This window comes from Centroberyx gerrardi, chromosome 13 (assembly GCF_048128805.1).
Source record: "Centroberyx gerrardi isolate f3 chromosome 13, fCenGer3.hap1.cur.20231027, whole genome shotgun sequence".
Lineage (NCBI taxonomy): Eukaryota > Metazoa > Chordata > Actinopteri > Beryciformes > Berycidae > Centroberyx > Centroberyx gerrardi.
In genome coordinates, this window is record NC_136009.1 from 29,428,423 (window position 1) to 29,443,579 (window position 15,157).

Genomic DNA, 15,157 nt, shown 5'->3' on the forward strand with positions numbered 1-15,157 from the left:
CTGACAGATACAAAATCCATCAAATGAACTTCTGTTTTTGAATAGATGACGTTATAAATTTTAACCTACTGCGGCATTCAATACAATAAAACATTATAAAGCTCTATTTAGAAGCCATCAAATAATTACAATTAAGGGTGGAAGTAACTAATTACATTTACTCAAGTTACTGTAAGTGAGTCGCTTTTTTGTGTACTTGTACTTTTTTGAGTATTTTTTAAAGTCAGTAATTTTACTTTTACTTGAGTACATTTTTACCGAAGTATTGTAAAAAGGAACTCTGGAACTTTTACTCTGAGGACATCTTAAATGAGACACTTTTTACTTTAGTAAATTTTTACACCAGTACTTTTACTTAAGTAAATTATCAGCAGAGATTGATTGTTGACTTTATTAGATATCTGACAGTGAAGAGTGACAGGAAAGGTTGGGAGAGAGAGGGATGACATGTGACAGAGTTCCTGGTCCGGATTCGAACCTAGGACACTAAGGTTAGACCACTGAACCACCAGGACGCCATGAGGAAGGGTATCTTCATGTGGAAACAGAGTCCCTGTCATGTTTAATTCAGTGTAATCTGTAATATAACTTTACAACCAGTTCTCTGTGTAAAGGTCAAGGCTTTCTCACTGATTTGAACAAACCAGTAGAAGGCAACATGATGACTTTCCCTTGATATCGTCTCTGGTATTCAATATGTGTGTTTGGTACAGGATGAGTCTCTTCCATACAGGTTCAGGCTTGGTTGTTCGCTTCTTATACTTTGTCAAAGTGCAAGCTCACTGCTACGTGCGTACTTGAGATTTATTAGATGATTCTGCTAATATGATTTTGAACTGAAGACTTTTGTTCCAAACTGAGATATCCAACATTTAAAATTTTGAAAACGTGACAGCTGCTGTTACAGAATGAATGATAGTACAAGATAAAACTAAATGATAAATTGTATTCCTTGGGTGATTAAATAACACTTACCGACTGCATCCTCCGGATTTTAGAGATATTAAATGATGAACTGCAGGTAATGATTTTTTTCCCCAAATGGATATCCTGTATAGCACTTTGGTAATTAACTCTTCACTTGTATTATTGTTGAATGTGCAGTAATGTGCTTTGGTAGCTATGATTATCTTCCTCTACTACTGGAGGAGAGGCCCTGATACTGTATGTTACAGTGTTCACTGCAGGACGAACCACTGCTTACTGCTGCTGATCTATTGAAGTTTATTCTACTGTTACTCTCATTCTGTCTGGGTGAGAGTCAGATAAATGAGTAAAATGTAAATGCAAAATGAGATTTTGGAGTTGTTCAGCCACCTTGGAGTTTTAATATCTGGGAACTAATGGATGTAAACTGGTGACTGTTCAGAAACGACCCTGCCCAGTCCTTGACATTTGACCCAAAACATTTCTTGTAAAATAAACTGTTTTCCCCCATTCAGGTCGTCGCTGGCTGTTGAATATTATAGAAAAATGGTTTTACAACTATGTGGAAACCTTGTGATCAGGAGAGAAAACCTGTTTAAAGTAAAGTAATACAATCAATGTTCACATGCAGCTTTGTTGTTTTTGCTCTACATTTCTCAGAGGCAGAAATAATCTCATTGGTTGAGTTAAACCTCAGTGGGCGGAGCCAAAGCACCAGAGTTTTATGGCTTAGCTAATATTATGAAGCCTAGCTACTAACTCTGCTACTAACTGGAAAAATGCAATCTATCCATACGAAGTTATCTAGGTTAGCTAGTTAGCTAGCTGACCTTCAAGTTCAAACTAGCCACTAGCCTATAGCTACCTAGGTAAGCTAGTTAGCTAGCTGCTGACCTTCAACATCAGGAATGAAAAAATAATTCATTGACATTTATATTTTTATTTATATTTTAATCAGAGTTCCTTCTTTTCCATTCAAGTTAGCCATACCAGTTAGCTAAATTGAACAAAATGGTGGTTCTTTGGCTCCGCCCACTGAGGTTTAACTCAACCAATCAAATTGTTTCTGCCTCCAGAGCAGCTCTGCCTGAGAAATGTCTGTAGTAGTAAAACTACAGTCTGCAGTTCACAGTAGCAGTGCAATATGTGTATAAAATATTAGGTGCACTTCAATATTTAGTGTTGTCATTTTGCACAGAACTTCAGTGTGTCAAGGTCTAGAAACTCCTTTAACCTTCCTGCTCTGCTTCAGCCCGGTCTGCTCAGTCTGCCTCACGGACGGAGCATCAGGTCTTAATGTTGTGTCCAATCTGTGAAAATGACAAGATGAACTCGACCTCCACAATGCTGTACAGTCTCCACCCACTGATCCGGATCCCGCTCTGTAGCTGCTGGTTCCCTTCCAAAATGCTGCAGAGGCCTTCCCCTGCTGAGGAATATTAATGACCTAAAGTTCATGACAGGACTGTGAAAATACAGATAACCCCATCCTCTAAAATGTTCCTGTTATGTAAGCAAAGGTCTTAAGAAAGCTCATAACTGCAATAACATCCCATAGTGAGTTTCACTTCCATATCAGTGAGCGTTTTGACAGAGAGGGTGTCAGATAGCTGATGAGCCTGTGGGGATGAAGGTGCTGCAGACGTTCGCTCACAGATAACAGGCTGGAGTGAAGGGATTTCATTCTGCGATATAAAACCCAGAGTGAAGACGCTGCGGCAGTAAAACACGACACAGGAGACAGATGTAGAGCTGAGTTATATGCAGAGGTGAGAGAAAAAAACATGTCACCCCCTGCTAATTTATTGATTTGGAGTGGAAACCATATTTGAACCTCACATCGATAAAGAATGATGTAAAACAGCAATAATCAACAATGCTCACATTACCAAAGGATGAAAAATGATAGTTTTTTTTCCAATGAAAATGTTACAAGTCATCAAAACTGCAGTACACCTGCTAAAAAGTAAGTACCAACCCATTGAATTCAGTAGGAAAATTAACCTAAAAAAATATGAGGAGCAGTAGCATGCAGTAAAAATGGGATAACATGCAGATATAATACAATAATACAATGATCAATAATAATAGTACTGGGTTAGAGAGACGTCCCGGAACAGAAAGGTCACAGGTTTGATCCCAGCAACACTTCCTACTGAAGTGTCTTTGAGCAAGACACTAACCCCCTAACATCATGTCAATCAAACCAAACTTGTATTCTACACTGTGCCAAAATAATGGGATGTAAGTGATAATAATGTCATATTTTATTTCCCCTTCCCACACAAGGAGGTCAGAGGTCAGGGGTCTTGCTCAAGGGCACTTCAGCACATGTGTGTGTGTGTGTGTGTCTGTGCGTTTGTAAACCTGATCTATATGGGACCTGAGAGAGATCACTTTTAGCTGAAAATCTGTTTGGCTGTGCAGTAAATCTATTTTTTTACTGAGAGACTAACAGCCTCTTGCGCCCTCTAGTGGCTGAAACCTCCCACTGGAGATTTGAATTTAGATGAATTTGGATGTAATTTCATACTTTCCATACAGATGATTTCACCTATACTTCTAGCTCTAGTTTAGCCTCCTCCCTCCATTTGCGTAAATTATCAAACTGCATCTTTCAGTAGAGATAATAACATGGAAATGAGACTTAATCTCCCCTGAATTAATCTCCCTTTAACAAAGTCCCATCAGGGTACAGCAGTTTTGACTATTTTTGTCTTAAATGAATAACAAAAGGTGACTGTTACATTGTCTTTTATTCATATTAGGACTAACAGCATTGATTTGCCTGATATGGTTCGGACCAAACGCATCAACAGTTAAATTATCAAGGAGTTTTGCATATTTTTTCTCACCTCTGTATCAATTCTTTAATTCCTAAAATATTAATTTAATGTTTACATGTGATTATCATTCCTCTTTACAGAAATGAAGTTAATCTGTACAGTGTCATATACATGAAGGAAGGAGTGACATGGCCAGGATACAAAATGTTAACATGCTGAACACACTTTAATCATAACAGCAGTCAAGCTGAAGCTGAGGGAAGATTCAGGATCTTTAACAGCTGATCCTATTGATCACTAATCAACCGATCACAACACTTGAAGGAAAACTCCCCTGATCAGATCTCATCAGTCTGTGATGTTCAACACATTTCAGGAGTTATTTTGTGGTGAAATGTTTTTGGTGAACCCACTTTCCCTCAACCTGCCTCGTCAGCGTCTACTGCAGTTAGTCAGTGATGGAAGTTTCCTACGTTTCCCAGAATGCCTTTCAACAATCCACAGAGAAGGGGCAGGAACTTGTTGAGTTCAATCAAAGGTGGGAGTATTGTCAGATAAATAGCTTGAAAGTTTGATCATTCAGCAGTGAGTTACACTTGTTTATGATCGAGGCCACGCCCCTTATCTCTGTCTCTCTCCTGCTCCTGTGGTGCATTCTGGTCTCTCTCCTGCTCCTGTGGTGGAGAAACTGGTCTCTCTCCTCTTCTACGATGGATTTCTCCCTGTATGATTGTTGAACGTCTCTTGGTGCAAAATGGCGGCTCTAGAAAGAAGCCCTCGCTCTTTGATTCTGAGGGACTGACACCAAAACCTGACGTTTACCGCTGATGTTTTACATCCTGAAACATTTTCTCATATCAAACTCCATCGTAGCTGCTGGAAACATCTGGAGGTGACGTCACCTCGTCTACGATTGGCCGGTTATCCACCAAGAAGAAAAACACAACAAACTACTGGTTGGAGCCAGGGATGTAAAGTACATCAACAACAGCTGATTTTAGCAGAGTTACAGTGTTTTAGGGAAAGTTTTCCTTCAAGACTTTCAAAAAGTTTTAATGCCAAAGTTTTTGTCGATGGAGTGAAACCATTACTCCTAAAACACACACATCCCTGCAAACAGTTTTATTACTTAGTCGCACTATTGCCACAGTTATGGAAGTATATGGAACGGCTGGGAGTCTTGAGTTCCCGTCCATCGACTTGCACTGACACTGATGAAGTGTCTGCTGTGAAAACTTCTTCCATCAGCAGATTAAATGTGAACGTCCTGAAGCTTCCCTCTGTGCTGCTGTGTCACATGATGCTCCTGCTGCAGTCAGACGAATGGAGAGTTCACTTCCAAATGAGATTCTCCACCAGGTGAAAAACTGGCAGCTTCTCTGACGTCATTATTATTACACATTTAAAGCAAATGATGGTAGTTGTTAAAGGACAGCAGGTTACAAAAGTCCTTGGTTGACAAAACGCTTTAACAAACTGGAGCCTCTGTAATTTAGAAATGAATGATGAACATAATGGATGTGTTAAGCTTCTTGGAAATGAACTCTTCAAACATTTATCCTAGAGGAATACATAGAATATTTCTTGATAGTATAGTTAAAATGCAATCTTTGATGCTATATAAATATGTTTTGCTGTATTTGTGTGCAGCAGTTTCACTGAATCTGAGATCTTCTGTGCAGTAAGCAGAGAAACCGTTCAAAACGTGGCCAGAAAAGGTTGAATTGTTACCGGACGATACAAAGACCTGCAGAGTCGGTCTGAAGCCAGAAGTGTCGTTTTTCACCTGAGAAGCATATTGCTCAAACTGATTTAACAGAAACGACTTGGATAAAGATCCAAATTAGACACGATGATGAAAATAAGCAACTGAAACAAATGAGATCCACATTCTGAAAGCACAAAACTGGTTGTACGTTTTAAACACCTTGGTTGATTAAATGAGATTCTTTTACAGTCTGGATCCTCTGACACTGAATGATGAACTTCAGGTAATAATTTATCTTAAATCCAAATGGACATACAGTGTTATGGAGCAGAACTGTTCAACCGGAGTTCAGTGCAGTTTGTCTGGTAAACTTCCACATATTTCCTGACCATAAGAGTTTGAACAGGGACTGATGGAAACAAGTCAGGTTTTTACCCTTTATTTCACCCAGGAGTGGTTGGGGGTTCGGTGCCTTGCTCAAAGGCTCCTCAGTGGTAGTATACGTATATACTGTATATATGTGAGTGTTAAACATTCACTTTCCAAGGCCAGAGATTCACAGGACTTGAACCAGCAGTCTTCCAGTCCCAAGCTCTAGACTACTGACAGCAACCAAAATCCTTTTGTATTGTATTGTATTGTATTTTAATGTATTGTGTTGTATTCTATCAGTGCTGATGATGTTTTATGGCCCGCAACTCTGAAGGATAAGCGGCTTGAAAATGGATGGATGGACATTTTATGGCTATAAAAGTTTAAAGGGAAGTAGACGTGGTCTAAAAGCTGCTTCAGAGGCTTTTCCACCCTGAGAAGAAGAAAGTTCAGGGGTAAACACTAAATGGCTGTCATTTATTGGCATAAAAATAGTTAATTTTCAAGAAATTGAATATCAGCACAAAATATTGGCAGAAACACAAATTACATATCACCTGAAACGGACCGTGACAGGTTCCTGCCCGGTAACAGAATCTGTCTGTCGGTGTTTCACAGCTGTATACTGAACTTTAAAGGAGAACACCAACTTTTTGGCAGTTTGTCCCACCAGTCACTTTACCCAATATCTGACGAGAGGATTGACAGAAAAATCTTCTCTGTCTCTGGCAGACCGCTCTGTCTGGTGCACATGCTAATGCTAATCATAGGCAACTAGCATTATCCAAAGTATGAGGATAAACCCTTTAGTAATCCAAAGTTGGTGTTGTTTTTTATTTTCTGGCCTGTAGATTAATGACTTCTGAGAACAAAATCTCAATCCTCATCATTAGTTGAAGTCAATTACAAATCAACAGCGCAAAACATTTAGCTGTCTGGCTAACTTCGCTCAAAGCTATGCTCGAAGTCTTGCGGGAAGTGAGATCTTCTGCCATTGAAAGTTCATTATTTTTGTCATATTTTATGTCTATTTTACCAATCCACTGCACAAGCCTGGCAGGTTTAGACTCGTCATTAAAATGAACTAACCATCAGCCTCAGAGCTGCTGCAAGTTCTCATTTTATCACTTTTAGGATAATGTTAGTTGCCTACAATTACTTAGCATATTGTATGCTAAAGCGTTAGCATGCTCACCAGACACAACTATCTACAGATACAGAGAAGATTTTGGTACCAATCCTCTCGTCACCTATTGCGTAAGGAGACGAAGGGGACAAACTGCCATAAAGTTGGAGTCGTCCTTTAAAGCTGCACTCTGCAAACGTTCCCACTTTGGCGCCCCCTGTGGCAGCGAGAGGTAACGGTTTGAATTTTTGAAATCCTGTGCAGCGCAGTCAGTAGGCCTAACAGAGGTGGGGACTTGAATCACATGACTTGGACTAGAGTCACAGTTTTAATTGCTTGAGACTTGACTTGCTGCATGAAGAGAAGACTTGAGACTTGACTTGACTTGGGTTCTGGTGACTTGGGACTTGACTCGAAACTTGAAAAGGTTTCTAAAGTCTTGACTTGAGATCTTGTGTTTGTGTAAATGACTTAGATTGAAAGTGATGAGATTTGTTCCAGCAGACGACTGAATTTAAATTCTGTTTTCTGAATTTGTATGGAATGATTGAATTTATTGAAGTTGAAACTGATTATAGAAATCAAACTCATGATGCTCTTACCAAGTTTTTATCCTATTAAAACCATATTGCATTGAAAAGTCCTAGATATTTAGTTTTCTTTAAGGTATTAAATTGATACTGGACTCTTGATTTGTTCTGACTTGACTTGCTGTTCTACATTTAGTCTTGAGACTTGACATTAATGACTTGGACTTGACTTGGACTTGTGCCTCAGGACTTGAGACTGACTTGGGACTCGATCAAAGTTGACTGGTCGCACTTCTGAGGCCTAAACTAAATGTTTTCTTCTTAGTGTGTGTTGGAGGACGGAGACTCTTCTGGATTTCCCTCTTCAGTTTGGATCGGCCTCTTCCTGTGTGGAGAAGATTTCCCTCCAGAGAGCAAACTGACAGCAGAATTTAATTTGGACAAACAGGGAGAATCTGCAGCGGCTCGGTTAGTGATGGGACGCTCCGCTCCGCTGCAGCATCGCCTCCTGGATCTCCACGGTAACATCTGACCCGGAGCAGCTTCAGCTCTGAGGAGACGAGGAGTTTGACCGACCGACTTTGAAGTCCAGCAGGACAAAGACAGCAGGAGGAGAAACCAGACAACAGAGATGAAACACCGACGTCCTTTCATCTGACTGATGTTCCAGATGGACAGGCAGCTGTGACTGTGTGTGTGTGTGTGTGTGTGTGTGTGTGTGTGCGCAAGTATCTATGTGTTTGCAGCATCTAGTGTGGTGCATGTCCTATGTGAACATGTGCTGTAGTTAATGTGAATAGTGTGTGTGTGTGGTGTCTAATGAGGTTGTCCTATATGTGTGTGTGCATGTGTGTGGGGAGTAACTGATACGTGTGTGTGTGTGTGTGTGTGTTTCAGTGAAAGACAACTCCTTGGGTAATTTGTAATTGAATGATTAACGTGCGTTGAAAATAGCTCAAGTAGCTCATTTATCCAATTAGCAGACAACTGTGTGTGTGTGTGTGTGTGTGTGTATGTAAGTGTGTGTGTGTGTGTGTGTGTGTTGGGGGGGGGCAGAGTGATTCATGCCGAGCTGTGTGAACTTGCAGACTGAAATATTGGTACGACCAATCAAAACAACCGGACTGATATGGATCTTTGATTTCGTTGTCTATCTTTAGCTGGGCAGAAAAATAACAGGAAGTCAGGGTGGGAAGTGTCAGTGGGAGGGGCTTATCTGAATATTAATGAGATATGGAGGAAGTGGTAGTGGAGGAATATTCTCCTCCTCCGTCGCTCCGTCTGGAAAAAGAGTTTTAGGTGAAGCATCCAGAAACAAAAACACTCCTTCGTCCATCCATGTTGCAGCTGAACTGAGCTGCATGCTGGGAAAAAACAGCAGGCGGGGGGGGGGGGATTATTCCAACAGATATCAAAATTTGATTGGACGAAAGGTTTGTCTCCGCCCCCGAGTGCAGAAATCAACATTTTTCGTCTTTTTTTTGTCCCGTATTGGTGAACAGGTGAACACTGAGTCCAGCAACATCGACAAAAAGGTTAAAAAAAAAAAGTGATTTTTCATTTGACGGGGTCTTTAAGGTGACTGATGGTCTGGATCCAGGCCGGGACAGGGACCGAGGCAGGGGGGACAGCTCGTCTCCGCCTCACACCGTCCTGCAGCGGCCACGCGGACTGAAGATTACAGTTTTTATCCCGGTCGTAGATCAGAAGCGACCGGAGGAAAGAGCCGCTCAGTGACACAAAACATCACCAGGAGAGAATGGAGAGAAGCATTAAACAGCCAGACATTAGCAATCAACAGGGATTGATCGCTGCCTGCAGGGAACGAAGGATGTCTGATAACTGTGTGTGTGTGTGTGTGTGTTTATTGTTGTACTTATACTTTTATGTGAACCATATGTCCTCACAAGGATAGAGTGATGATGAAAATCCTTCAGAGTGAGGACAGTTTGCTGCTCCTCACTTCTTTAAGGAGCTAGTTTAGGGTTAGGACTTAAATCTAGACTTAATGTTAGAATAAGGGTTAAATTTAGGTAAGGGTAAGGGTTAAGAGTGTGTGTGAGCCTGAGAAACACGTTCACATCAGTCCAACTTTTTTCCAAGTGGAATCTGCAGGCGCTTCGTCTCACAGCCAATCAAATTTTAGTAGGTTTGATGTCACTTCCTACTGGATCAGTGGGAGAACAACTTAGCATACAAACACATAGCAATAAAAGCTAAAGATCTACGACTGTATAATCTTTGATTTTGCTCATAATGTTTTTCTAGTTGTAAAGAAATAGATTTAGCAGTGGACTGTGTGTACGATACGCACGCTGTATGGTTTTGTTTATGTTGCTATGGCGATTTCCTCTTCCTGTGAACAGACATTTCTCGCTGCACCGAAGCAGAACTGTCCGCTGCTTTCATTGGTTGTTATTTTTTAAATGTGTATTTAATACATAGATCTGAGCCTACTTTGAGTTTTACATTTCTTTGTCTCATTAATTTATCTAAAGGTTAAATATCAAGCGGTAGACCATAATGCACTGCTGCACCGCCATGTTGGATCAAGCCAGCTGAGTTGGGATTGGCTCTCCTGTTAATACATGACTTCTGATTGGCTGAGCTGACTACAAGCTAGTGTTACTTAACTTCTGATTGGCATCAGTAGTGATTTTCATGTTCTGCTCTTATTGCTTCTAGGTTTTGCCGTTTTATGTGTTTTTATGCCTTGATTTTAGTTGCTGTCATTTTACTGTCTTTTGACTATTTACTACTATCTACTTGTTCTTGTTCCATTTTGTTCATGTAAATTACTTTGTAACTGTTCTGAGAGGTGCTATACTAATAAAGTTTATTATTATTATTATTCGAGTTGCTAATGTTATATTACATCTGATTGGCTGAACTGACTACAGGATAGTGTTACCTTACTTCTGATTGGCTGAACTGACTACAGGCTTGTGTTACCTTACTTCTGATTGGCTGAACTGACTACAGGCTAGTGTTACATGACTTCTGATTGGCTGAACTGACTACAGGCTAGTGTTACATGACTTCTGATTGGCTGAGCTGACTACAGGCTAGTGTTACATGACTTCTGATTGGCTGAGCTGACTACAGGCTAGTGTTACATGACTTCTGATTGGCTGAACTGACTACAGGCTAGTGTTACATGACTTCTGATTGGCTGAACTGACTACAGGCTAGTGTTACCTTACTTCTGATTGGCTGAACTGACTACAGGCTAGTGTTACCTTACTTCTGATTGGCTGAACTGACTACAGGCTAGTGTTACCTTACTTCTGATTGGCTGAACTGACTACAGGCTAGTGTTACCTTACTTCTGATTGGCTGAACTGACTACAGGCTAGTGTTACATGACTTCTGATTGGCTGAGCTGACTACAGGCTCTTGACTTGCATATGCAACAGGCCAGTGATATTGGAGGAACAACCTGCAGTAGAAATGTTGCAGGAACACGGAGGTAGTGATGAAAACCGTCCTGCTGCACTTTAAGTTCAAACCACAGGCTGCATCAGTTGCTCAGGTGTTTGTCTGTCAGTGTGTTGAGGTTCATGTCTTGTTGTTTGTGTCCTTCATCAAGACAGCAGCTTCACCTCAGGCTCCAGCAGATACAAGCAGCCGCCAGGATTCATCATAGATGGAAGAAAGAGACGAGTTCTCACAAGTTAAGATATAATGTAGCGCCTTAGTCAGGGAAACATCTAATGTATATCTGATAATATGAATGCACATCTGCACAGAATGTGTATATGTTCTGTAAACCTGATCATGTGAACAGCCAACATGTCTGCTCTTTGCACTGGACTGTAAATTTGTCGATCTGTAAAGTGCAAACATCTTTAAATCTGTAAATGTGTCAGTGGACAACACAGTGGGAATTGTTTTTAACCGGAAAAAGCTCGTCATTAGCATCATGAAGACGATGCGCCTTTAATAGTTTTTCTATTGTACTGTATTTTTATTTATATCCTTTCCCTCTTTCCTTTTTCCCTAGCTTGTATGCCGTCTATTTTTGGCTGCTGCAATGACCCAGTTTCCTCTCGTGGATCGATAAAGTTTATCTAATCGTAGAGAAAGTGTTGTGGTGAAGACTGTTACCTCCAGAGCACATGTTCCTCCGCTGGCCTGGGATCAGATCCCAGAACTTCAAAACTACAGGGAGTATCTAGTCTGCTTGAAAATACAAGTGTAGTAATGCAGTTTAAGTATAATAGACACGATGGGAAAAGGAGGACTGGATGGAGAGATATACCAGACATTACGGGTTTGAATTGACACCTATCTGTACAGATTACAGTGTGACTTGTAACTTGAGTATAAGGCTTCAGTTCTTATAAAGGTGACTGCAGAGCAAGCATGGCTCCTCTTTCCTCTTCTTTCTGCCATTTTGTGCTTCTTCTTCAGGTAAAAAAAAAAAAAAAATCATGTTGTAAATCCATCTCAGCGGCTCAAGCAAGGCGTTGCTGTTCACTGAGTTGAAGTTTTGCCAAGGTCATGTAGAGTGAAGCGAGCAGAGAGAGGCTGGCATCAGCCCCTCTCAGCCATGTTATCACTGCTGCTGCGGAAAAACCATGTAACTGCAATTTCAACTTTTTCTTACTTGAACTGAAAGATTCTGTGCTCATTTATGTGTTGTGGGAGTTTCATGATCTTTGGGAACCTGAAACATTTTACAAACTGCTGTGTATAATTTCCAAAATACATGGCGTCAAAGAGAAAAATAGCATTCTTCCCTTCACAGCTGAAAAACAAACATTTTGCAGATACATAGTTTTTGTCTGACAGCAGCGTTGTAAATCTAGGAGCTACTGTAAGCTAAAGGGTTGTGCTGTCGTGCTGCTGCCGTCTCCAACAGTCACCTGCTCTTTGGTTTTCTGCAGACCAAACTGCATTCATTTACTGGCATCCCGTCACATGTGTCTCGCATCAACAACCCGAGCCAACCTGGCAACCCTTTTCCACCGCTGGTCCATTGTTTCTGGGAGACAACCCGCAGATGTCTCGCAGCAAATTTCCCACCAAATAACACAATCTGGCAACCTTCTGGCCAACCTGGCAACCCGCTTCACCTCCGGTCCATTGTTTCCTCGCGGGCTCCGTCAGACGTCGGCCATGTCGAAGGCCCTCATCAGGAGGTCCAGGTCCCCGACGCTGGCGGCCTGGAACAGCTCGGGCCGGTCCATCATGGAGATGGCGATGCGCAGCGCGGCCCAGATGTTGGCCGACATCAGCTGGTGGCTGTGGCGCTGGCTCCGCCTCTGCTGGTTCAGAGCGGTCAGGAAATTACTGGCTGCTTCCCTGCAGGAGGCAAAGACAACCTGCTTAGACCAAAGAGTTTAAACATCCGGAGAGAGAAATCCCATGTGGTTTCACAACAAGGAGCCATTACAGGCAGATTTAGAAACCTCCGCCTGTATTCTACACTGAAACCAGGGAAGCTTCTCACCAGAAAAGTGGTTTTCAAAGAAGTTTTCAGGCCTCTGAAACCAGATTTAAGACTCAAACACATTGAACAGCGGCGACTGTTGTTTTCCTCCGCGATGAGGCTGTACATGTTGCAGCGTTTTACTGCTGCAGCTCTCTTACTGTACTTGCTAACAGTCTGTCTTGTCAGTTGTCTTGCTGCTGCTTTCCTCCTTCACTGGAAAGCCAAAATGCCTCACAGTGAAAACCTGCTGGAGCCTCAGGGTCAGTCCGGTCTTGTCTCCTGCTGCGTCTGCACAGCAGAGACTCCAGACTCACCGAGATGAAACTCTCTAAGACAAAAGGCTTTTCTGGGCGGCCTCATTACATATTCAACCTCTGCTGAAACCACACTTTTTTTTTTTTAACTCTATGTGAAATTTCAAGTCACGACACAAACTTTCATCACATCCCGCCTGGTGACTCAACATGTACATGGAGACGGTCTTGACAATCCAGTTGCGAAAAAAAAAAAATGTTTCATTACACATCCTGTCAGACCTAGTCCTGTTTCCCTAAGAGCCTTCCTCCCCTGCTCTCAACACTACAGCAACATTTTACCACAAGTTGGTGATGTGATGAGGTGTGAGAGTCACCGCTACACCTACTGGCAGAAAAATACACAATAGCAATTCACTTCTACATGAATTTGACTTGGTTGACGTCATTTAGGGGCGGCTCCTGCACCAAACAAACAAATCACGACCCACCAATTCAGTGAAAAGTTTGTCATTTTCACGCCCTTCCTCTGCACACTCATCCTCCAGTCTGCTACCTGTGAGCTCCCAGGTTGATGCAGCTGATCCCCAGGTTGTATCTGGACCTGATGAATCCAGGCTGGAGCTCCAGCGCTCTGGTGTAAGCCTCCACCGCCTCCTCGCTGCGGTCGCCGTTAGCCAGCGTGGCGCCCAGACGGTTCCACAGCAGGTAGTCCTGCAGACAGACAGCAGGAACAGGACAAAGTCAGGAAACAGAGGCTTTGCAGTTCCATCAGAAATCTGCTCAGAGCAGCTGAGTCTCCATGATGGAGGAACACTGGAGAACTGTGTGTTAGTTAATAAAGTGTAAATCTGTATCAAGCAGCTAGAAGCAGAGAGCAGCTGAGTCAGCTTGTTGTGGTGTGGCTGTAGATCCATTCAGTAACGTTCTCAGTAAAAGTGAATAGTGTGATAAGGTGGATTTGGTTACTGTGACACAGTAAACTGTCTTGTCTTTAGCCCTAGTCTCTACTCCAAAACACTCTGAGTTGTAGCTTGAGAAGAGTCAGCTCAGTTAACCTGAACAAACTGTTAGCTAGCTAACTAGCCGGCAAACACACTGATGTTAATGTGAACATGCTAACGCTAGCTGCTACTAGATACGTTAGCTAGTGTGCTAATCAGATGTGTTAACAACAAGACAGTGATGTTAGCTGACCAGATACTATGGTTAGCTAGCTAACAAGCTGACATTATCTAAACACTAAATCAATCAGATGGATCAGTGATGAAATGATCCAATGATGATGAATGGTTGTAATGTGGTCTGGTGTGTGTGTGTGTGTGTGTGTGTGTGTGTGTGTGTGTGTGTGTGTGCTACCTCTGGTCTGACAGACAGCGCTGCAGTAAAAGCCTCCACTGCCTTGTCGAAGTCGGAGCTGAGGTTGAACAGAACTCCCAGTCCGGTCTGCAGGTCTGGATCCACGCCGTCCGGGTTCAGCAGCGCCGCCTCCTGGAACAAACCCAGCACCTCCAGCAGCTGGGAGCTGGGAGGGCACACACACACACACACACACACACACACACACACGCACACACACACAAAGAGACACATTCACACGTTGGACAGACACACACACAAGATTACTAATAATTATATCATTATTATCTATATTCTGTAAAATAGGACAAACAAATGCGTTAAGAATCAGCTGTAATAAGGAAGACTGGAACTGCTGACTGCATTAAAACCCAGAGCTCGTTAACTCTCAGACATCGTTAAGACCCAGCGCTCGTTAACAACCAGAACTCGTTAAGGCCCATTCAGCAACATTCACACACCAAACTGGACTTCCAACAGAGAAATTAACAAAGCTACTGCAGCAAAATGAGCACAACAACTAGTTATCAGTTACTCTAAATGCAAGTTTGTAAAAATGTGTCTTAGAAGTAAATACCAAGTCTGCTTAGCGTATTTCCTCTCTCTCTCTCTCTCTCTCTCTCTCTCTCACACACACACACACACACACACACAGGCC

At 42.1% G+C, this 15,157-nt stretch overlaps 1 protein-coding gene across 1 annotated transcript in view; it reads right to left on the bottom strand.

Moving 5' to 3' along the window:
- Positions 1 to 12,557: 12,557 nt before the first annotated feature.
- The window catches only part of pex5lb (peroxisomal biogenesis factor 5-like b), a 31,405-nt gene continuing 28,805 nt past the window's right edge, over positions 12,558 to 15,157 (bottom strand). Inside the window, exons 11-13 of the mRNA XM_071898929.2 lie at positions 14,500 to 14,665; positions 13,697 to 13,854; positions 12,558 to 12,756 (exon numbers count right to left, since the gene is read on the bottom strand). Of these exons, the coding sequence (XP_071755030.1) occupies positions 12,558 to 12,756; positions 13,697 to 13,854; positions 14,500 to 14,665 (523 nt within the window). The remainder of the gene's footprint in view (positions 12,757 to 13,696; positions 13,855 to 14,499; positions 14,666 to 15,157) is intronic.